We start from the raw sequence: 20,289 nt of genomic DNA on the forward strand, positions 1-20,289 counted from the left end.
CGGTCTCTCACCGCAGTCTTCTGGCAGGAGGAAGGGAGTGTGGTGCTTGGTCTGGGAGGCCCCACCGCCGCTCCCAAGGAGGACGCAGTCCGCACCAGAGGGCCTGACGGCCTGGCGGCGTCTGAAGCGGCCTGTGCTTCCCGGCACACGGGCTGGCCGGGTGGAGCTGACCAGCGAGTGTCGGAGGGCGTCCCCCTGGGGACGCCAAACTTGGGACAGCGGTCTTGAAACCAGTCCTCCTCAAACACAGATTTCTAGTCCCCAAACAGCAGGCACGGGCAGGAAGCCTTCCTCCAGACGGCGTGAGCGTTAAACATCTAGAGCCGGATTACTTCATAATCTATGATTCTCAAAAGATTATGTGTTTTGCTTTTATCTCAACCTCTTTGGGCGTTAAAAAAATCAACTGATGAAGACTTACCTTAGCAAGCACGAAAATGGGATTTGCACACCGGTAATAATATTGAGCGTTACTTTTGTTTAAGTTTGAAAAAGATAACCTATGCTATGGCATAGATGCTATGTGAAAAAAATGTACGCTGTGTACCGTGGTCGGCGGCTTATACACAGGCCCTTCCCATTTAATGTGAGGAACAGCCTCCTAAGAATCAGACAATCTCCACAAAAATGCCAGGAGTGTAAGTGGGAAGAATTATAAAGTAACTGAAAACCGGTGAAACACACCCGTGCAAGGCACACGCGTACAAGAGTGTGGAAGGTGCTAAGCACATTGCTTCCCGCGCGGTGACGGCCGGGCTGCGAGGAAGCCGGCCCTGTGCCCACGCCGGCGCGGGCTGCCCCTCGGGCTCCCCAGAACACCCTAACCCGAGCACGGCCGTCCAGCCACCGGGCCTGGGGTCGGGCCCAAGAGCTTCCTCGCATGTTCTTTAAAGTTCCCTTACTGATGTGCTTGCCTTGAGGGGATGTAACTCTAAAATGTTCCTGTATAAATGTTGCTGAAGAGAGAACAGATACACGCATTCTGTGACGTTAGGTCCTGGTAGCCCTGAGGTGTTTAACGGCAGAAATGTCACCTTGTAGGTGTTCTGTGGGCGAGGCAACTTCTAGGGTCCGGAAGACCCTCCAAGCAGCTGTCCACGTGGAACAAGGTGAGTGGTTTCCATCTGGCAGAAGTCACAGTGTCGTTTCACAGCGCGACGCCAGGTCGCTTATGCAGGAACCAGTCCTCACGGCAGATGGTGCTGCTCATCACGTAGGACGAGCACAAGGCTGCACAACTAAAGCTACGGCAGGTGGGGTCTGCGCGATGGTTCTGAGTGAGGTGACCGTGCGGCCCCTAGAGCTGTCCCCACTCCGCCCCATCCAGTGCGTGGCTGACGGCACTGCCCCCGCCTTGTGGTCAGGTGGGACCGGGGGACCCGAGTTGGCCAGTGAGGTATGAGAGGAAGGGTCGGGGGACATCCTCACACCAGAGCACTTAGCTCCCAGCGTGAGGCCTTCCGCAGTTCTCTTCTGTGAAGCCGGGCCGGCAGCAACGCTACGGGTCCTGAAGTGCAGGTGGCAGAGCAGAGCTTCCAGCAACGTCTGCCGTGTGACGTGAGTGAGAGCAAGCTTCCGAAAGGGGCCAGGAAGCGACACCGGTCTCCATAAACCAATGGCAGGGAAAACAACGTGGTATAGACACACGTGGGAATGCTGGTCAGCTTTTGAAAAGAATGGAGTTCTGATATACGCTACAACATAGCTGAGCCTTCCGGTCATTTTGCTGTGCGGAATAAGCCAGACACAGGGGGACAAGCCCTGCCTGAGTCCACCCACGCGAGGTTCCTGGGGTAGTTAAAGTCCTGGAGGCGCAACGTGGAACGGTGCTTACCAGGGGCCGCAGGACAGGGCATGAGGACTGACTGTCTGATGCGGACAGAGTTTCTGCATAGGACGATACAAAAAATTCTGGAGATGGATGGTGGCAACGGCTGCACAACACTGCGAATGTGCCACTGAGCTTGGCATTTAAAAACGGTAAAAGTGGTAAATTTTATATTACGCATATTGTAACACAAAGAAAAAGTTAAGGAATCAAGTAGAAATTACGGAGTTGAAAAGTACAACCATGGAAATAAAAAGTTCACTCAAGGGGCTCAGCAGAAGCACCAGTGAACTTGAAGGTAGGTCAGCACAGGTGGTCTAGTCTGAGAAGCAGAGAGAAAAAGAGAGACAGTGAACAGCACTTCAGAGACCTGTCAGGCACGGCTGAGTGACCCAAACCCTCATCACAGGAGTCCCAGGAGAGGGGGCAGGCGAAGAGGCAGGAAGACTATTTGAAGAAGTAAAGGCCAAAATGTGCCAGATTTCAAGAAAAACATGAATCTGCACACCAAGAGGCTCGATGATCTCCAAGCGGGCAAATTTGAAGAGATCCGCACCTGCTTACACATAAATTCAGCTGCTGAAGGCCAAACACAGAGAACCTTGAAAGCAGCAAAACAAGGTACTCATCACATACACGAACTTCTCAATCAGCCTAACACCCAGTCTCTCATCAGAAAAGACGCGGCCCAGAGGGCAGTGGGACGACGCGGTCGAAAGCTGGAAGGTGTGAAAGCGTAGCGCAGGGACCCTGTCCTAGCAAAGACGCCCTCCAAAAGCGGAAAGCGGTCAGGATGCTCGTGGACAAACAGGAACTAGAAGACTCTGTAGGAGTGAGAAGCGCCAAAGGCGGTCCTTCAGCCTCACGGCCGCCGAAGGAGTCCACAGCACCAGTACGGGCGGGCGCACAGGTGCGTACGGGAGGCACTGTAAACGCAGTTTTTGTTTGTAATGGCTGTTTCTTCCTAACTGACTGAAAATGCAGCTACGTAAAGCAGTACTTACACATCTACGTCGCCATTCACAGCGCACATAAATGTGTAACTTGATAATAAACATGAAGCAGGCGAACCACAGGGACAGGAAGTGGGTCCGCGGTGTCCAGGGGCTGGAGAGCGACTGTTGAAAGGTATGGGGTTTCTTTTGGGAATGATGAAAATAGTGTGGAATTAGATGGTGGTGATCGTTGCTCAACCTTGTGATATGCTCAAAAAAACCCAAACAAACATTCAATTGTACACTTTAAGGGAGTGAATCCTATGATATGTGAATTACATTTTGAGGGAGAGAGACGCTTAGACGAGAGTGGGTTGGTTTGCAAGTAGGATGAAGAGGGAGGAGACTGTAGCTTCAGAGAAGAGACACCCGTCCCTCGGCCCTGAACAGGGACACTTTGAGTGACAGGCACCTGCCTGTTTCTTCTCAGCCTTAAATCAAGGATTAAGTCAAGGATAGTGCCACACACCCATGGTTAATCCCTCATGGATTAAGCAGGCATCTAGTTAATCCTTTCGAGTAACAACATGGCCCAAGGAAGAGACTAAAGGTCCTCGACTAGACTGAAGTCATCACGAATAAGCCAAGAAAAGCAGACGGACTCTGCAAAGCAATGTGGATCAGATCTTCCAAGTTTGTCTAGAAGATGTTCCAGGGCCGGGTGCTGGCCTGTGGATCTGACTGGAATTAGACCAATGAGAAACCCGTTAGTTTTATTTTTTTTAAAGCATTATAGTGGAGAATTTGAACACATACTGAAGTAGACAGGACAGAATAAAGAAGTCTCATTTATCCAAAGCAGCTTCAACAATTAGGAACTCGTGGCCACCTATGGGCCCTGGACCCCCGCCTTCCCCACACCCACCGTCAGCACGCACTCACCAAAGACAAGGGCTCTTGGACGGAGAGACAGTCACAACACCTTGTTATGCACAGGTAGCAGTAGCTTCAAATAATCAGCTCCCTTGCGTCTCTAAGCCCCTGCCCCCGAGCAGCACACAGACGGGAGCCATGAACACGTGTGGGGACAGGACCACTGTACGACAGGTTGAGTTCTGGGCCATTGCCCTGGATTTGCCCCCTGCAAACCGCAGTGTGGGTTTATGGAGCCAGGACGGGGCAGGGAGGGGTTGAACCTCAGGCAGGGTCAGGTCCACCGGGCTCCCCTCTGCGATGGGGCGTCTGACTCAGGACCCCTTGGACTTCCAAACTGCCACCCGCTGAAGGGCAGTGGGGGAGGATCTGGGGGCCTGGGATGCTGGCCTGGAAACGGAGGCTGCCCTGCAGAGGCCAGGCCTGCCTCCTCCACCCCACAAGCTGGGCTGCCCTCCTCTCTGAAGCCAGGCCCAGGGCGCTCGGCTGTCCATCTCTGTGTCTTAGGAGATGCATTTGTGCCTAAGGGTCTGTTGCCTTTTTGTCACGTAAACAATGACATCGTTTGCCAGTAACCTGGGTTGCGTCCGTGTCTTGGCAATTGTAGATAATGCTGTTCTGAACATTAGGGTGCTGGTATCTTTTTGAATTAGTGGTTTTGTTTTCTTCAGATATATACCCAGGAGTGGAACTGCCGGGTCACATGGTAAGTCTGTTTTCAGGTTTTTGAGGACCCTCTGTACTGTTTCCACAGTGGCTGCACCGGTTTACCAGCCAGCGGCACAGAGCCTAAGGCAGAGTCACCAACACCGAAGGCCGGCCAGCTAAAGTAAGCACACCTGGGGGAGAACAAGGGCCGCGACCAGCAACAGAGGCAAGAAGCAGGTTCGTTTTGGGAGAAGAACCAAAGGCAAGTGTTGTGCACGGACAGCAGGGCGGGTGGAATCCAGGAGGTGGGGCCGGAGCGGCCGGCGCAGCCGCGAGGCAGAGGCCAGAGCGATGCCTGGCAGTGGCCGTGGCACAAAACCCCAGCGCTGGGGCCGGGGCAGCAGGAGGTGCGTGTGGAGAGACCACGGAGCTCCATCTCCAGTGTCACAGGGAGAGGTGAGGGCTCTCCACCCTGCCGCGGCGCTGACCTCGCCCATCCTGGGGAGTTTCAGTGGCAAGGGGAGGGCGGACCAGGCCCCGTGGACCCCACGCTTACCCCTTGCGGGGGCACTCTGGGAGAAGCACACTTGGGCAGGTGGCCCTCAGGTCTGGAGGCCCAGGGGCAGCTGGTCAGCCCAGGCCTGTGCAGCGTCGGCCCCCCAGGGGCGGGTGTGTGGGGTCAGGACTCTGGTCTGTCGCTGACTGCCGTGGGGGCCGCTGTCGGGGCAGTGGAGGGGTCAGGGCGCAGTGAGGGCAGAGACCGCTCCCTGCCCAGGCTGCAGCCACCCGCCACCTCTCCAGCGGCTTCTGGGGTTCTCAGTTGGTGGTTCCTGGAAACCACCCTTCCCTTCTTCTTTCGGGAGTTTCTCCGGGGTTGATTTTGGGGGAGGGGTCAGCAGCCCCTTGGGGCAGGCGAAGTTGCTTAAGGATGTGAGCAGCCCCTGCCCTGAGGGGCGAGTGATGGGGGATGAAGGCAACTGGAAGGGCCCAGAGCCGGTTCTCAGCGGGCTTGGTGGGTGGAGAAGGCAGGGAAAGTCACCCCTGCAGCCTGGCCAGTCTGCCCTCCCCTCCGCCTGTGCTGGAGGCCCCCCAGGCTCCCTGTGGCTGGCTTGTCAGCCAGAAGACCCCCAAACCAAGGTAGGCAGGCAGTCCCCAGAGCCTCACTTGATGGGGTGAGAACCCAGGACCAGCTGCAGCAGCCCTGCTTCTGCCCCAGGCCTGGGCCCCTTGATTTCAGGGGTGCGGGGGAGCCCCGAGGGAGGGCAGCACAAGGACGCCCTCCACGTCCTCTGCCTACCATCCAGAGGGCCCAGGGAGGAGGGAAGAGGCCCACGCTGGGCGATGGTTAGGTGCTGGCCTGAGCAAACACTAGTTCCCGGACCTGAGCGCTTCCTGGGGTCACCGGGCAGGGGAGGCTGGTGAGATCGGGTGGTGCATTAACGTCCTGGGGCTGCTGGAACCAGTACCAGCAACTGGGCATCCCCCGACAGCCTCCAACAGGGACACCGCCCTTGGCGCCCCTAGTCCCGCAGCTGCCAGCCCCGTCCTCCGCCTCGGTTGTCGTGGGTTTTCCCCGTGCGTCTCTAATTCCTCGTAAGGATGCTGGTCCCCTTGGGTTAGGGCACTCCCTACTCCGTACTCAACTTAATAAACGACGTCTGCAACATTATTTCAAATAAGGTCACACTCTGAGGTCTGGGGGTTAGGACTTCAACACATTTGGGGGAGACACAATTCGGCCCATTGTCACCTGTGGGTGACCCTTCAGGTGGTGGGCCCAGTGGGCTCGTGCGCCAGATGGGTCATGACTCCCGTCCCAGAGTGGGTCTAATGACATCGGCGCCCCTGCCACTGGCCTGAGCCGAGGGTGAAAACCCCCTTCAATCCTTCAGCATTGCAGCTGCACCAGAAGTGGTGGCCTTGGACAGTGACCGGAGACTGTTGGGGGCTTAATCGGGCGTCTCCAAGAAAACTTCTGGAACACCGCAGACAGAGCCCAGGGCCAGGAGACTCTCCTCTCCTTCCAGTACCTAGGCAGATCCAGGACTGTCCCCTCCGCCAGGGCTAGGGGCCCCTCATGCCCCTCCTGAGGACCAGTTCCTGGAGGCTCGGGACACGCAAGCTCGCGCGGGGTTGAGCAGGGCCCTCACACGGCAGAGTTGCTGCTCCGTGGCTCCTGCCTGCTGGCTCCATGCCACGCTCCCCTTCCCCTCCGCAGACCTGGGGGTCCTCCCGAGCAAAGAGCACATTCAGGGCCCCTTTTGCGCTTTTCCAGTGCAAACGCAAACAACACAAACACGTCCTTCCTCCGGCTAGTGGGCTGAGTGGCGGCCCTACAGTGTCGTGCTCCATCCTAATCCCTGCTGCCTGCGGCCGTGGCCTCATTTGGGAGAAGCGTCTTTGCAGCGTAAATCGATTAAGGGTCTGGAGATGAGGCCATCCTGGATGATCTGGTGGGCATTAAATCTAAAGACAGGTGTCACTTAAGAAACCCACAGAGGTGAGCAGAGGAGAGGCCACGTGAAGACTGAAGATGGAGGCGGAGACAGAGGGACGCGGCCACGACCCAGGGGCGCTGGGAGCCCCCTGAGCTGGAAGCGGCAGGAGGCACCTCCACCAGAGCCTCCTGGAGGACGCCCTGACTTTGGACTTCTGGCCCTCGGATCTGTGAGAGGACAGATTTTGGTCGTCTTAGGCTCCAGGTTTGTGGCCACGTGTTGTGACGGCCCCCGGAGTGAAAACGCCCTCTGTCCTTCATAAGAAGCGCAGTGGTCAGGCTGCTGGGCCTCGGCTCTCTTCTCAGGGACCACAGGTGGAGGTCTCTCCACAGCTTGCCGAGTCTCCCGGCCTTTCCACAACTGCCTGGTGTTTGGTGCTGTGGACAAACTGTGGTTCTCAATCAGCCCCCATTGATGTCTGAAGCATCTCAGATCTCCTGCCCTCACCAGCCAGGTGGCACTGAGTAACCCCAAATAAAGGCTTTGCTTAAATGCGCAGGTGCACCTGCAGGGAAATCCCCAGAATCAGCTACGACCACAGCCAGATCACTTGTGATTTTGCTCAACACTGCCATGTGGGCCCTCATAGGGTTATTCCATTTCACACCCTGGGAGAGACACAGCTGGAAGGAGATTGCCTTTTGCCCCTTGGCCTTCCTCTTCTTCACTTTTGGTGTGTAGATGTGACAGCTGGAGCCCCGGCAGCCTTCTTCTGATCACGAGGATTGAAGCTGCAGCCAAGAATGACAGATGAGAAACACAGATGGAGCCTGGGTCACAGGTAACTTTGAGGAGCAGTGTGCCAGTCTCAGACGGCCCCCCATGGGCTCATTTCAGGGAGAGGATAAACTCCCTACTGTATATAAACCACTGTTCTATTAGTTAGTGGCCAGACCTAGGAGACATGATCTGGGTGAGTTTCTTTGGAGGCTGTCACCACTCCCTGGCCCACAGTCTTGGAATCCCCCATCCAGCCATCACTCAGCCCTCTGGGGCAAGGTCTCCCCTCTGCTCACCCAGCACTCCCACCTCCCTGACCTGAGGGAAGGCAGATCCTGGGAGCCCTCTGGACAAAGATGAGTCCTTCGCATGAAGCACGGTGGGGGAGGCGGGGCAGGGCCTCAGGGCAGTGATGGGAGCCGACTGAAACCACGGCCTCAGCTCGGTGGTGTTTTGATCTCGACCTCTGTGCCTGGGTCTCATTTCTTAATTAGCTTCCACTCAAAAGAAGGGGAGATGTAATTCCTCATCACTGGGAGCCCTGGTGCTTAGCACGAGCCTAACCAGCAGATTTGTCCTGGGGCCTGGGAGCAGGTGGCCGCCCCCAAGGAGTGAGGGGCCCCACCGCCCTGCACCCTGTGTCTGCCCCAAGGCCACACTGCTCTGGAAGCAGCTGGGGGCCCTAAGCAAAAAGACAATTTGTTGGGAGGACAATGGGGGGGCCTACTGAATTGTAGGGGCTGGGGAAGGAGCCTGGGGAGGTGGAGACCAGAGGTGGCCCCAGAGGTGAGAGCCAGGGACGGCAGTGGACCCTCCGTGGTGGCCACAGTGCCACCAGCCATGTGCCTTTGCTCACCTGGGACCAGGTCCTCCAGGCCCAGGGTCCGGCAGAGAAGCTGACAGTCCAGGCCCAAACCACATGCAGAAGGTGACATCCAGGCAGGGGAGACTGGAGCTGGTGGGCTCCCTCATCCGCTGTGGGGGTGGGGGACAGTCAGGGGAAGGGGCTAGGCACCAAGCAGCGACACGTGAGCGACGCTCCAGACGAGCACCTGCCCTTGGGCCCCCAGTGGAAGCGGGTTCAGCTCACTTTACCCAAGGGTCTCCACGCCTGATTGGACACACTGATTCAGCCTGGCACTTTGGTGACGTCTGGGGATACGGTGGCAGAAGTGACAGAGCGTCTGCAGCAAGGGAGAAAGACTTCAAGCAAAGTGCTGTGAAACGAGGGCCGCTTCCTCCCCGAGAACCGCGTCTGGCTGTGGTGCGCGTGTCCCACGGGGAGGAAACCCTGCCCTGGGCTGGCTCCTGGGAACGGAGCCCAAGGCAGGGATCTGGGTGAAAGCGATTTGTCAGAAAAGGCAGTGGGGGTGGGGAAGAGGGGCCGGAGGGGCCTGTCCTGTGAATTCTGGGGCAACAGACCCATCCTGCAGGGAACTCAGGAGGCAGCGAGGCCACCCCCAGGGTCTCCACCAGGGGCTGGGGGCCGGAGGATGGCCCTTGCCCTGAGCAGTCACTGACGGAGGGCTGCCCAGGGGACTGCAGTTTACAGGCACTCTGGTCTGGTCTCACAGGCCGAGCAGGCTCGGGAGCCCAAGGGCCGAGCTCCGACAGCAGGTGCGAGGGTGCTCACCGTGCCCACGTGCGAGCGGAGGAGCCGGGGGTTTGGCGGAAACTTGGCTCATCTCCTTGCCTCCCGTGTTCAGTTCACCCCTTGCCCACTCACAACTGTGGCTGGTGTGATTTCTGAGAAAAAACCAGAACTCACAAGAGCAGGGTTAGAGGCGAGCCACAGCCCTGAGGCCACATTTGACTGCGACACCCTAACTGACCCTTATCTTCCCCTCCGTCCCGCATTCCCATCTGCTTACCACTGGCCTGGGGGCCTGCCGGGCGGGGGACCAGACCTCTGAGGACTCTGAGCCCCTGGCTGCCACCCGTGCCTGCTTGTGTGGGGGCTGTGCTTGCCACGGACGGGCCCAGAGCACCGGTCACCCTGAGGGCCCTCTAAGCTGCAGGTGCGCTCCTCAGCCCAGCCTCCCTGAGATGGTCCTCAGGCCCAGCTGCTCCCAACACAGTGGTAACTCCTTTCCTTGCCTGCTGGTCTGTGTGGAGCCCAGAAGACCAGGGGCGTCTGGTAGCTGTCAGCGTGGTGGAACCCCGACTGTCTGCAAGCAGACTCCCCCTGGAGCCAGGGCCTCTGGCCCTTCAGAGCCTGAAGTGAGGGTGGAAGACCCGACTCCCAGGAGGGCCGTGCGGAGAGCCCGGCCCCCAGACCCACGTGACCGAGCTGGAGGGGTGGAGAGAGGGTGTGCGTCGAGACCCACACCTGGCCGCAGAACAGCGCCCAGCCTCGGGGTGGGAGCGCTGAGCTCCCCTTGGCTGTGCGTCCCGGCGGTGGCTCCCCCACCTCCGGGCTGCCGGCTGCTGCGCTACTGAAGGTGACTGTTGTGGTGTCTGCTTTGCCATGCATTGGGCTCCTTGGTTTGAACTTATCTTACGGAGGGGACCTCTGGGACCCAGGAGTGCATTCTTTTCCAGGCTGCGTGCAGTTTCCATTGTCTCGAGGTGAAGAACAGCGCACCTGTGTCGCACGCAGGCGGTCTACCCTCCCGCCCCGTCCCCATCTGACCCTCGGGACCCCGGGCACTGCCGCACACAGAGCACTGCACTGGTCCTCTACCACGAGGACGCCGTGGTGGTGGGACCGAGTGACACTTCTGCTTGATCCATCTGGACGCCTCCCTGTCCAGGGCTGGAGAGAGCCCAACAGAGGTGAGCAGGGAGGCACTGCAGACACGAGGAACGGCAGGTGTGCGAATGCCACACAGGAATGGAGGGGTGGCGCTCAGGGCGCGTGGCAAAGAGAGGGACACAGAAGGGCTGTCGGCCTCTAAGAGCCTGCTGAAGACTTAGGTCCTCACCCAGGGTGACAAGGAGCCCCACCGCCCAGTGGCTGAGGAGGGGCTGGGCAGCCGCAGCGTCAGCGGCCCATCTGTTGGACGTCAGACGTGCTCGGGGTGGACTCAGGGCTCCCTCTGGTGCTGCCTCGCACTCTGAAGCCACAGGAAGCTCTTAGATTCTGTAGCTTTAGGCATCTGACTGGTAGGACCTCGGCCACGAACACAGGTGTGCAGGTGTGACGGCGCTGGCCTTGGGCCCTAGGTTTGTGCCCTTGAGCCCCAGCCCCGACTCGAGACGCAGTCACCTCTTCCCAGGGGACCAGCCCTCGAGGTGATTGCCCAGCTCCCCTGGATCCCAGCCCCAGCAGGCCCAGGTCAGCTTCCCACGGTCGGCCCCCCAGTCCACCAGCACCTTTCCTCCCTTCCCTGGTTGGTGCGTGCCACTCCTGCCCTCCTCTGGAAACTGCCCCTGCTTCCGGCCAGGGCATCAGGGTACTGTCTGCATCCCCAGCTCCAGGGATGAGCAGGGTGACGGTTCACGGAGGTGCGGTGTGCCAGTCCCCTGGGGCTGCCGTAACAAGGGACCACAAACTGGGCAGCTTAAAACAACAGGAATGTGTTTGCTCTCAGTTCTGGAGGCCAGATGTCTGAATCGAGGTGTTGGTAGGGCCTCCCTCTCTGAACCCTTCCTGCCTCTTCCAGCTTCTGGCATTGGCTGCCAGCCCCTGGTGCTCCTCGGCCTGCAGACGCATCACTCCAGTCTCTGCCACCGTCATCCCTGGGCATTTGCCCCTACACAGCGTGCTCACATGGCTCTCGGAGGGCTCCAGTTGTTGGCTTACGGCCCAGCCTACTGACCTCACCCTAGCTTGATCGCATCATCTGCAAAAGTCCAAATAAAGTCAGACTCACGGGTACTGGGGTTAGGATTTCAACATATCTTTTCTGTGGGCACAAGTCAACCCACAACAGCTGGTCAGCCAATGACAGTCAATGAAAGCCAATGTGACTTTTCCAGAACTTCTGGGAGAGAGGCAAGCGCGTCCCTCTTTCCTGCTCTGATGACGTGAGCCTAGGCTGACAGCTGTGCCACATGTGGCCTGAGGATGTAGCCAAATGGCAGAAAGTAATGCCGAGAGGAAGGAAAGTAAGCCGTGTGAAGGTTTGATCCCTGGATGGAGCTGTTCCTGAAGGCGCACTGCCCCGGTCTTCTCATACCTGTGAGCTGCAAACCCCCTTTTCTGCCTTAAACCACCTTCTCGAGTCTTCTGTCACCAGCAATCAGAACAAAGTCAGTGGATGAGAAACTGGTACAAGGAACAGGCTTTGCAAGGTGTGGCCTGAGTCCAAGTAGGGCGGGAGGCGTGGAGGCCTCTCCCCTCCCCCAGGAAACTGGTGAGAAGCTCGGCCAGGCAAGGAGCAGAGCGCCGTACCTCCCACCCCACCCTGCCCCGCCGCCCTGTGTTTGTTTCACGTAGTGAGAGGCTGGGTCAAGGGCGGGGGCAGGTGGGGAAAGTCAGACACAGCCCTCCAGGGGGTGACCAGCAGCAAGGCCCAAGGCCAGCAAAGAGATTCTGGGAGCCATTCAGTGCCCAGGCAACCCCCAAGCCACGTGCTGAGGTGGTCAGCTCTGCGGTGCTGCCCACGGGAGGGGCACTTCCCTACATGACAGCAGGTCAGAGGAATGCGCAGTGAGGCACAGGCCATGGGGCGGCAGGCATCATGGCTGCTTCTGTCCAAGGGGGATGTAATGTGTGCCCCCTTGGCAGAAGCCCCAGCCTGGCTCAGGTGGTCCTTTCTCTCCGGCTCAGCCTTGGCCACAGAGAGTACAGCCTGGGTGTGGCCACATACCCCTCTCCCTGCCTGTCCTGGACCACCACTCACTGAGGGGTAGGAGCTGGCGCAGGCAGGGCTGGGCTGTCCTTAGCCCAGGTCGGGTGGGACTAGGCCCCAGCTTGTGCAAAGGCCCAGGGGCAGCACAGAGAAGGGGCCCTGGGACAGACAGCACACACAGCTGTGGGCGCTAGCAAACCTCTGTCTGCCGTGTGAGTGAGCGGGAGTGTGGGTGGGGCCACCGGGCTCAGGGCCTGCCGGTCCACATTGCTCAGTTATGCTATGGGGGCCCCAGTGTGGACAGAGGGCCACACAGGGGGCCCAAGCTGCCAAAATGAGTGAGATTGTCCATGGGGCTGCTGGGCAGTGTTACTGTCCTCGTCGAGGAGGAGCTGGGCTCAGCCCAGGACCTGGGTCCCAGGTGCCTGATGAGAAAGGTTGGAGGTTTCCCCAAACCTGCTCCCAGGACCTCCCAGGCCTCTGGTCTCCCACTTCTCAGTCACAGGTCCTCGGCCAGTCCTGTGGCGCCTCGAACGGAAGTCTGACCCAGCCCTGTCCTGCCTTGGACAGAAGGATGCACGCATGGACCAGGTGTCAGGGGCTGGAGCACCTACTTGCCCCCTCCCCATGGGAGGCTTGGAGAAGAGTGAGGAGAAGGGGCCGGAGGGGGCCCTGTGAGGACACCCTGGCAGCTGGTGGGCAAGAGGGGGGGTCTGTGTGCTGGGTGGGGCAGGCCTGGGGGTGGGGGCTGAGACCGGAGCAGGAAGGGCAGGGTGGGCTGTGCTGGAGTGTGGGACAGTGAGCCCCTCCCAGCAGAGACGCCTGGTGCGCAGAAGCGTCCGCCAGCCTGCCCCGGCCTGTCCGCCCACCCCACCCAACACTTTCTGATGGAAAGTTCCCAGGGCAACAGCAGCACAAACCCCGTGGAAAAGACAAGTCTGGGCAGGTGAGTGGTCACAGGCTGGGGCAGGAGGGCCCCGGGCCTCCCAGGGTACTACCTGCAGACAGCTGAGGGTATCAGGCCAATCCCCCAGGCTCCCCCAAAAGGCTAGGATCCCCTCCCTTGCAGACCTGACCTCTGGCACCCCCTCCCCAGGCAGGGCCAGCTCCTGGGAGGGCCCGGGGCCCAGTATGGCGTGGACATGGGAAAGTCCCTGGCTTGCCTGCCGGACACAGCCTACTCCTTGGTAGAAGCCAGCGTCGGGTGAAGGAATGAGTAGGTGAGTGAAGGAATGAAGGAACCGGCCCACACACGTGCCTGCCTGACCACCCCACCACAAAGCACGTTAGGGAACCGTGAGCCAGCAGGAGTCCGGGAGCCCCGCTGTAGGGAGTCACCCCCTCGTCCAGCAGGCCTGTGAAAAGAGCTTCCAGGCTGGAGGCAGGGGTAGCTAAGTCCAGGCCGGGTGTGGCCAAGGTCTGTGGTTCCCAAAAGCAAGAGCCAGCCAGTGTGGGATGTGGGGAAGCCTTGGTGGGGGGTCCAGGCCCTGAGTGGGGGCTGGCTGGGGGAGGAGGGGTGGCCTGTGAAGGCCACGTGGAAGTTGGGGAAGATGCAGCCCAGGAGTCTCGGGGCCTGCCTGAGGCTGCAGAGGAGGAGACGGTGGAACCCAGGGATGGTTCTGCAGCCTCTGGCTCACTGATCCAGCCAGAGGGGCTCCCTGAAGAGTGTGCTCCATGCCCTATTTCCCCCGATCCCCCATCCCCGGCCCCACAGCAGTGCAGGGAGGCTGGACAGGGCCTGGGTGGGTAGTGAGAGGCCCCGGCCTCTGTCCGCTGTGCAGGGGACTTGGGGGGAGGGGGGAGGCTCCAGCACTGCAGCCCCTTCCCCAGCCCCTCCCCCACCCTCATGGCTGAGGCCGGGGACCCGTTTCCCAGGAAACAGGTGGCGGGTGGGAGACCAGGCTAAGAGAAGAGTGCTGGGCTGGCGGCTGGGCCGCTCGCTGGGCCTTGGGCTGTGGTTGGCCAAGCTGTGTGGAGAGGGAGGGCTGGGGCAGGCACACGTGGCAGAGGCGGCAGTGGCTGCCTCGACCATGCAGACTCTTAAGGGCAGGAGCCACTAGGAGTGACGCTCGGCGGTAAGTCCACAGGGGACCCCAGCCCCAGCTCGTGTGCAGCAGTGTGTGAGGGGCCGGGTGAGTCGGGGCTCCACCACCCTGCCGTGAGTCCCCCTGTCCTGCCACAGCAGAACGCCCTCCGTATCCTGCCCTCCTGCAGGCTGCGTGGTGCCCCAGCTGCCATGGGAAACCCGGTCTCGCGACTGGGCTGCCTGGGGGAGGGAAGGAGGCGCGCCGGGGCCAGCCCGAGGGCCCAAGTGGGCCCCTCCCTGCCGGCAGATCCCTGGGGCCAGCCCGCACCAGGGATCTCCTGGGCCCGCTGGCGACCCGTGCCGTGGAGGTGACAGAGGTGACAGAAGTGACAGAGACGGTGGTGACAGAGGCTGTGGAAGTGGGACCCGTCCAGCCAGGAAGTCAGCCAGCCCTGGTGAGTCAGGGCAGTCCCAGGGTGGGGTGAAGGTCAGGGCTCAGCACCCCACAGCCCCAGCCCCCCGACGGAAGTGCATCCCTGTTGTAGGCATCCCCAGGGCCCCTGGACACTACTCGCAGCTGGCTGGAAGGCATGGAGGAGCTTCAGGCCTCACAGGGACCCCTGGCCCCTGACGTCATGGTGGCTGTGGCCCAGCTGCGGGAGCAGAAGGTACAGGGTGTGCGGGGCAGGGCCGGGTGGGCCCCTGGCACCCGCGAGTCCTCCGTTGAGCCTTAGGCTGAGCCACTGGCACACAGAGAAGGCCTGCAGACCCTCTCCAGGGCAGCAGGTGGGGAAGGATTGCAGGCTCGGGGAAGGGAAGGCCCCCAGAAGGGGCAGCGCTGGGGGCTGGGCAAGGGTGGCAGCACCCTTCGCCCAGCCCCATGCCCATGCCCGGTAGCTCCTCCGGCGCCTGCTGGAGGAGAGGGCGCTCCAGGTGGGATGGCCTGGTGCAGCGGGCAGAGGCCAGGTGAGGCCGTAGGGGCTGGGCGGATGGTGCTGGTGCAGGAGCGCACCACTGACTGCCCTGTCTGCTTCCCAGGTGGGGGCTCCTGGAGCAGCTGGTCCCCGCGGCGCGGAGCTTCGAGGTGGCCCATAGCGCCCTCTTGGCTCTGCTGACCCCAGGCGAGCAGCTCCTGGCTGAGCTGTGGCAGGACCAGCTGGGGCCTGAGGGCTGCAAGGGGGCTGTGCAGCGCCTGCAGGTATGGCCCAGGGACCAGGGCGGGCCCGGGGGCTGGCACGGGGCTCAGTGGGCATGTGTTCACAGGGTGTGTGCGAGGGGGCTGCGGCCCGGACAGAAGGCCTGGAGAGGGCCCTGGAAGCTGGCCAAAGGCTGGCAGAGCTGCTCACGGGTGAGTGGTGAGTGGAATGAGCAAGGCAGACAGCACTCGGTCTCACGTTTGGGGACCCCCGGAAAAGCCCCTCCCCAGTCCCTCCACCCCTGCCTTGGGGCACAGTCATGCTGCCACCTCAGCCCCCAAGTGTGAGTCCCTCTTGGCGCCCACGTCTCTGACCACAGCCCCCACCCCCCGGCGCCGGCTGCAGAGGACGAAGCTCTGCTGGTGAGGGGACAGCTGCAGCGGCTCCGGGAGCGGGTGAGGCTGACCGGAGAAGGCGCTGCCCGCGCCTGGCAGAAGCTGCTGCAGGACCTGGGGACAGGGTCCTCTGAGCCCTCGCCCCTGACAAGCCCGGCAGCCCAGCTGGAACCAAAGGGGGCAGCCTCTGAACATCGAGGGCTCGAGAACCAAGAGCAGGTGTCTGGGCCTGCTTGGCCCTCCCCACCCCCAGGCTGCAGGAGGGGCTCCACCCTGCCCCGTCCTCTCTGACCATGGAGCAGGGGTGGCTGGGGTGGGTGTGGTGGGGGCTGCCTGAGACAATGCTGCTCTCCCCACAAGCTGAGTGCCTGGCTGGCACCCTGGACGGAGGCCCCTGGCCAGGCGGTAGTGGACACAGCGTCCATTCAGGAACCAAACCCCCCACCGGGTCCCGTGAAACCTACAGGGGTCACTGTAGAGAAAATGCGAGGCCTGGCCTCAGAGGTGGGCTCAGGGACCCCAGGTGTGTAGGCAGCCAGGGCTGGGTGGGGTAGGGGGCAGGGTGCTGTGACCAAGCTGTGGTCTCAGGGTGCTCCTGTCTCTCCTCAGCTGTGTTCCGGAAAGAGGTGGAGCTTCTGGGAGGGTGCTGGTCAGAGGCTCAGAAGCAGGACACTAGGCTGAAGGCTATACGGGGTCCGGTGGAGCTGGCGGCCAGTGAGGAGGGGCTGCAACCTGAGGGCAGCTGGGCCCAAGCTTTGCAGGTGCCTCAGGAGACTGGGAGGATGGGGGACAGCTGGTCCTGGAGTCCTGTGGGAGGAGAAGGGTGACCACAGAGAAGGCTACCTGCAGGCGGTGCAGGTGCAGAGGAGCCCTGCTCCCTTGGGGGTGAAGATGGTGCGTCAGGGAGGTGGACAGCTGAGCGGCAGAGTTGACCAGAGGGGTTTCTGAGGCAATTTCCTGACTTGGCTCCCAGCCCCCAAGCAACCTCGAGTCCCCATGACGAGGCTGCCCTGCTCTCCAGGGGGTCAGGGCCAGAGGTCCAGGTACATCTGGCCAGCCAAGGACAGTACCTCTAGGGACAGCACTACCCAGCCTCTAAGCTGTGCTGGGTAGGGACACAGAGGACCAAGGGGTCTGGACACAGCTTCTACCTCCTCTGTCAAGGGGCGCTCCCAGCTAGGACCATAGTGCTGCTCATGATTCCTGCTTAGGAGTTACTGGGAAGAAAATACCTGTTTAGAGCAAAATATAAAGAAGTTTAGTTCTCAGGTAGAGATTGGGCATCTCTTCTGGTTTACTGCCACCTCCTGACCCAGCCTGGGAGCCAAGGCTCTGCCTTCCTCCCCTTCCTCCTCCTCCCATAACCTGGGAGAAGCTGGGGCTTGCACGGGGCAGGTTCAGGGTTTTCCTCCTGCCCTGAAGTCCAGCTCCCCTGCCAGGTTTAGCTCTCGGATTCGGGACTGCTATGCGTGCGGCTCCTGAAGGAGCCCCGCAGGCAGGCCAGGCGGCTGTGGAGGCTGGAGGCGCTGGGGCGAGGCTCCGCAGGGCAGGGAGGGCTCCTGTTGAGGGCGAGGAGTGAGAATCTGCCCAGGCTCTCTGCTGCAGACTCCAGCACGCCTTCTTCCTGTCCCTTCACATCAGCTTTCTCTGTCTGTCTGTGTCCTAATCTCTCCTTTCTGCAAGGACACTGATCAGAGCCCATCCTACTGTCATGCGCCTTGCCTTAACCAATTCTGTCTGCAGTGACTGTATTTCCAAATAAGGTCACCTTCTGAGGAGTTTGGGGGTTAGGACTTTAATACGTGAATTCAGGGGGACACAATTCAACCCAGAATAGGGAGCCCCCTGCTGGCTCTTTAGGCGTTTCCTTCCCCCAGCCCTGAGTGCCCAGCACAATGGTGCCAGCTGAGCAGAGGCTGTGTTCCCCCACTGACCTGCCCTGAGGCCAGGTCACGGCAGAGCCTTCCTGCCGTGCTGGCTGGGCTAGTGTGTGCCACGCCTCCTTTGCTTCTGGAGGGACCAGCCTCAGGCACTAGTTGGAGGGGTTGGAGGGTTCAGGACGTGGCAGGCACCCAGGAGGAGGGCAGAGGCACTGGCCCTCTCGGAGGCAGGCAGTTGACATGGCTCCTCTGATGACAGGTTTTCCCGTGGGAGCTGTGGGGAGAGTGGACCCTGTCAGCATCTTTGCTGTGGAGGGAACCAGCCCTACCAGGAAGGGCCACCGGCAGGGGCACCTGCCACCTGGGCCTGCTGCTGGAGCCGCAGGGCTGCCGGGCTATGGCGTCCAGCTCCACAATAGAGAGGTCAGCCTGCCACCCTGCACCCTGCCCCCTGCCCACCCTACTCCTGCCCGGCCCTGCCCCTGCTCACTGCCGCCCACCTCTGCACTAGGCCGCGCGTCCTGGAGGGGACGGTGATGCTGGCTGCCCCACGCTTTGCGGAGGAGCTGCTTACGCTGCCCACCAGGCTGAGCCAGGCAGAGCCCCACGGGCCCAAGCCAGGGCCTGTGGCCAGGGGCTGTGGCCGGCACAGCCACCTTCTGGACCAGGCTGGGGTCGTCATGATGGCACTGCTCCCGGGGGTCCTCAGGCCCCCCTCCTTGCACCAGGACTCTGAGTGCCCCTCTGACCTGCAGGTGCTCTGGGGGAAGGAGGGCAGCCTGCAGGGGCTCTGGGTGCCCAGTGGCCACTCAGGCAGGGACACCAGTCTAGGGGCCGGGGGTGGCAGGTCAAGTAGTGGGCAGGATGGGGCATGGGGGGGGCTCACCTCATCAGCCTCCCTACACCCCCCACCTACACCAACTCCCTGAGGCTCCTCTCTGCTCCCGCCCTGCTGTGCAGGTGGTGCAGGCCCGGGGCTGGGGGCTAGAGGAGTGGCCTGTGGCCCTGGGGGCTGCTGGGCTGAAGCCCTGGACCAGAGCTCCAGGGAAGGCCCTGACTCTGAGGGACCCTGGCCAGGGACAGCCTGAGGACCTCAGGAGCAGGACAGTCACCCGGGCGTCCCTGGGAGGGCTCCTGGAAGACCTGAGCTGGAGACCACCACAGGGAGTGGGAGCCACACGGAGAGGAGCCGGAGGGACGAGGACCAGTGGGCATGACGTGGGGAGGGGCAGCCACGCACAGCCCCCCACCTCGTGCAGGTGAGCGGTGGGCACACCCGGGCACAGAGAGAGATCCAGGCCCAGCCAGTCTCACACTGCCTTCTCACAGCGAGGAGCTGGCACGCACACGGGTTTCATGGCTCGGTGGCCATGCTGCCTGCAATGGCTTGGCCACAAGCAGCACCAGCCCGCCTCCCAGCAGAACATTGTGGACAGTGGCCAGTGGTCCGGTGAGCAGGGCAGGGGATGGATGCAGTTGCCCTGACCCATCTTGGGGGAATGTGGGCCCATACCAGAGCTCTTTACTCTGTTGGGGTCAGGGCTCCCCAGCGGCCAGCAGCAGCCACACAGTATGGCCAGTGTGGCGGATGTGGACAGGGACAAGGACACAGGTGGCCAAAGGACAGCTCAGGGTCCAGGAAGCCTCAGTAAGCAGGTGTGCACATGGGCTTGGGTGGGAGTGAGGGCAGAGCTGTGGTAACTGACCCCACACCCTCCACCCCAGAAGCCCGGACCCCCACCCCCTGTGCCTGCGCAGGTGTCTCGAGGTGCTCTCATGGTCCGTGTCGGAGGTGGCTGGGTGGCCCTGGATGAGTATCTGGTCAAGTATGACCCAGGCAGAGGTGAGGGCTGGGGGAGAGGAGAGTCTAAGTCCCCAGGGCCCCAACTGGGGGCAGAGGAGGAAAGGTCTTGGGCCCTGACCTTGGGGGACAAGGGGGTACCTGCTTGACCCTCTCCACCTGGGATCTCTGGGCAGCAAAAGGGAGGACCAACCAGAAGATCCATGAGCGATTCCTATCATGGGCTGTGGCCCCCAGCCTGCCAGCCCCTGCGGTTGTGCCTGAAAGGCTCTGGGCCTCCATCCTCTGCACCACCGGGAGCCCCCTATCCCGGAAGGTGGGTGCTCGGATGGTCATATGAGAGAGGGCCAAGGCTCTCCCGGGTGGACAGAAACCTCCTCTGAGCCCAGGTGGAGGGGCTGGACCCATGGGGTAAGGCCTGGTCATCTCTTCAGACAGACTGGAAGTGTGCTGGGATCAGAGACCCCATCTCTTCCACGGCCAAGGCTGAGTAGGGGCACAGTGTCACGGAAGGGACCCCTGAGGACTCCCTGGCTCTGCTGATTTGGGACTATGCAGCAGCCAGCCGGCTCCAGGGCAGAGGGCAGACCTGGCGGAGGGAGGGGAAGCGGGTCAGGGTCAGTGCCTGCTCTATGGCCTCCCTCGGGCAATAAAGTCACCTTTTGGAAAGCGAAACCACCGCTGGCAGGTCCTCATTTCCCTTGCAAACTCCATTCAAAGGCCGTCAGGGCGGGCAGGACGCACCCGACCGCC

At 61.2% G+C, this 20,289-nt stretch overlaps 2 protein-coding genes across 31 annotated transcripts; one reads left to right on the forward strand and one right to left on the reverse strand.

Annotated features, from left to right (window-relative positions):
- Positions 1-7,490: 7,490 nt before the first annotated feature.
- On the reverse strand, positions 7,491-10,141 carry LOC116659870. The gene is made up of 5 exons (XM_032468041.1): positions 9,892-10,141; positions 9,196-9,308; positions 8,658-8,746; positions 8,419-8,537; positions 7,491-7,573 (listed from the first exon to the last, which is right to left on the reverse strand). Exons 1-5 carry the CDS (start codon positions 10,119-10,121, stop codon positions 7,507-7,509), a joined length of 618 nt encoding a protein of 205 aa, XP_032323932.1. The 5' UTR covers positions 10,122-10,141; the 3' UTR covers positions 7,491-7,506.
- Positions 10,142-11,576: 1,435 nt separating this feature from the next.
- LOC106729920 lies at positions 11,577-20,189 on the forward strand. Of its 30 annotated transcripts, none has more exons than XM_032468021.1 (16): positions 11,577-11,685; positions 12,798-12,993; positions 13,112-13,244; positions 13,395-15,290; positions 15,363-15,522; positions 15,588-15,672; positions 15,866-16,074; positions 16,216-16,378; positions 16,465-16,616; positions 17,995-18,158; positions 18,247-18,490; positions 18,696-18,994; positions 19,065-19,391; positions 19,461-19,578; positions 19,713-19,852; positions 19,971-20,189. In XM_032468021.1, the coding sequence occupies exons 4-16, from the start codon at positions 15,205-15,207 to the stop codon at positions 20,077-20,079; spliced, it is 2,256 nt and encodes a 751-aa protein (XP_032323912.1). In that variant the 5' UTR covers positions 11,577-11,685; positions 12,798-12,993; positions 13,112-13,244; positions 13,395-15,204; the 3' UTR covers positions 20,080-20,189. The 30 variants fall into 30 exon arrangements, 27 of the variants coding, with proteins under 27 accessions (XP_032323912.1, XP_032323914.1, XP_032323908.1 ...); XM_032468023.1 differs by having other exon boundaries at positions 11,589-11,685; positions 12,869-12,993; XM_032468017.1 differs by having other exon boundaries at positions 11,598-11,860.
- Positions 20,190-20,289: the final 100 nt, after the last annotated feature.

This window comes from Camelus ferus, chromosome 25, assembly GCF_009834535.1.
Source record: "Camelus ferus isolate YT-003-E chromosome 25, BCGSAC_Cfer_1.0, whole genome shotgun sequence".
Classification (NCBI taxonomy): Eukaryota; Metazoa; Chordata; class Mammalia; order Artiodactyla; family Camelidae; genus Camelus; species Camelus ferus.

What these genes read in the sequence shown, in the direction of transcription:
- LOC106729920 (XM_032468021.1), top strand. Translation starts at nt 15,205, where the DNA reads ATGCCCATGCCCGGTAGCTCCTCCGGCGCCTGCTGGAGGAGAGGGCGC. An exon ending in GGTGGGCTCAGGGACCCCAG is followed by an intron (nt 16,379 to 16,464) that starts GTGTGTAGGCAG and finishes GTCTCTCCTCAG; the next exon opens with CTGTGTTCCGGAAAGAGGTG. An exon ending in CAAGTATGACCCAGGCAGAG is followed by an intron (nt 19,579 to 19,712) that starts GTGAGGGCTGGG and finishes ATCTCTGGGCAG; the next exon opens with CAAAAGGGAGGACCAACCAG.
- LOC116659870 (XM_032468041.1), bottom strand. Translation starts at nt 10,121, where the DNA reads ATGGAAACTGCACGCAGCCTGGAAAAGAATGCACTCCTGGGTCCCAGA. An exon ending in TCCGCTCGCACGTGGGCACG is followed by an intron (nt 8,747 to 9,195) that starts GTGAGCACCCTC and finishes CCCTTGCTGCAG; the next exon opens with ACGCTCTGTCACTTCTGCCA. An exon ending in TCAGGCGTGGAGACCCTTGG is followed by an intron (nt 8,538 to 8,657) that starts GTAAAGTGAGCT and finishes CCACCCCCACAG; the next exon opens with CGGATGAGGGAGCCCACCAG.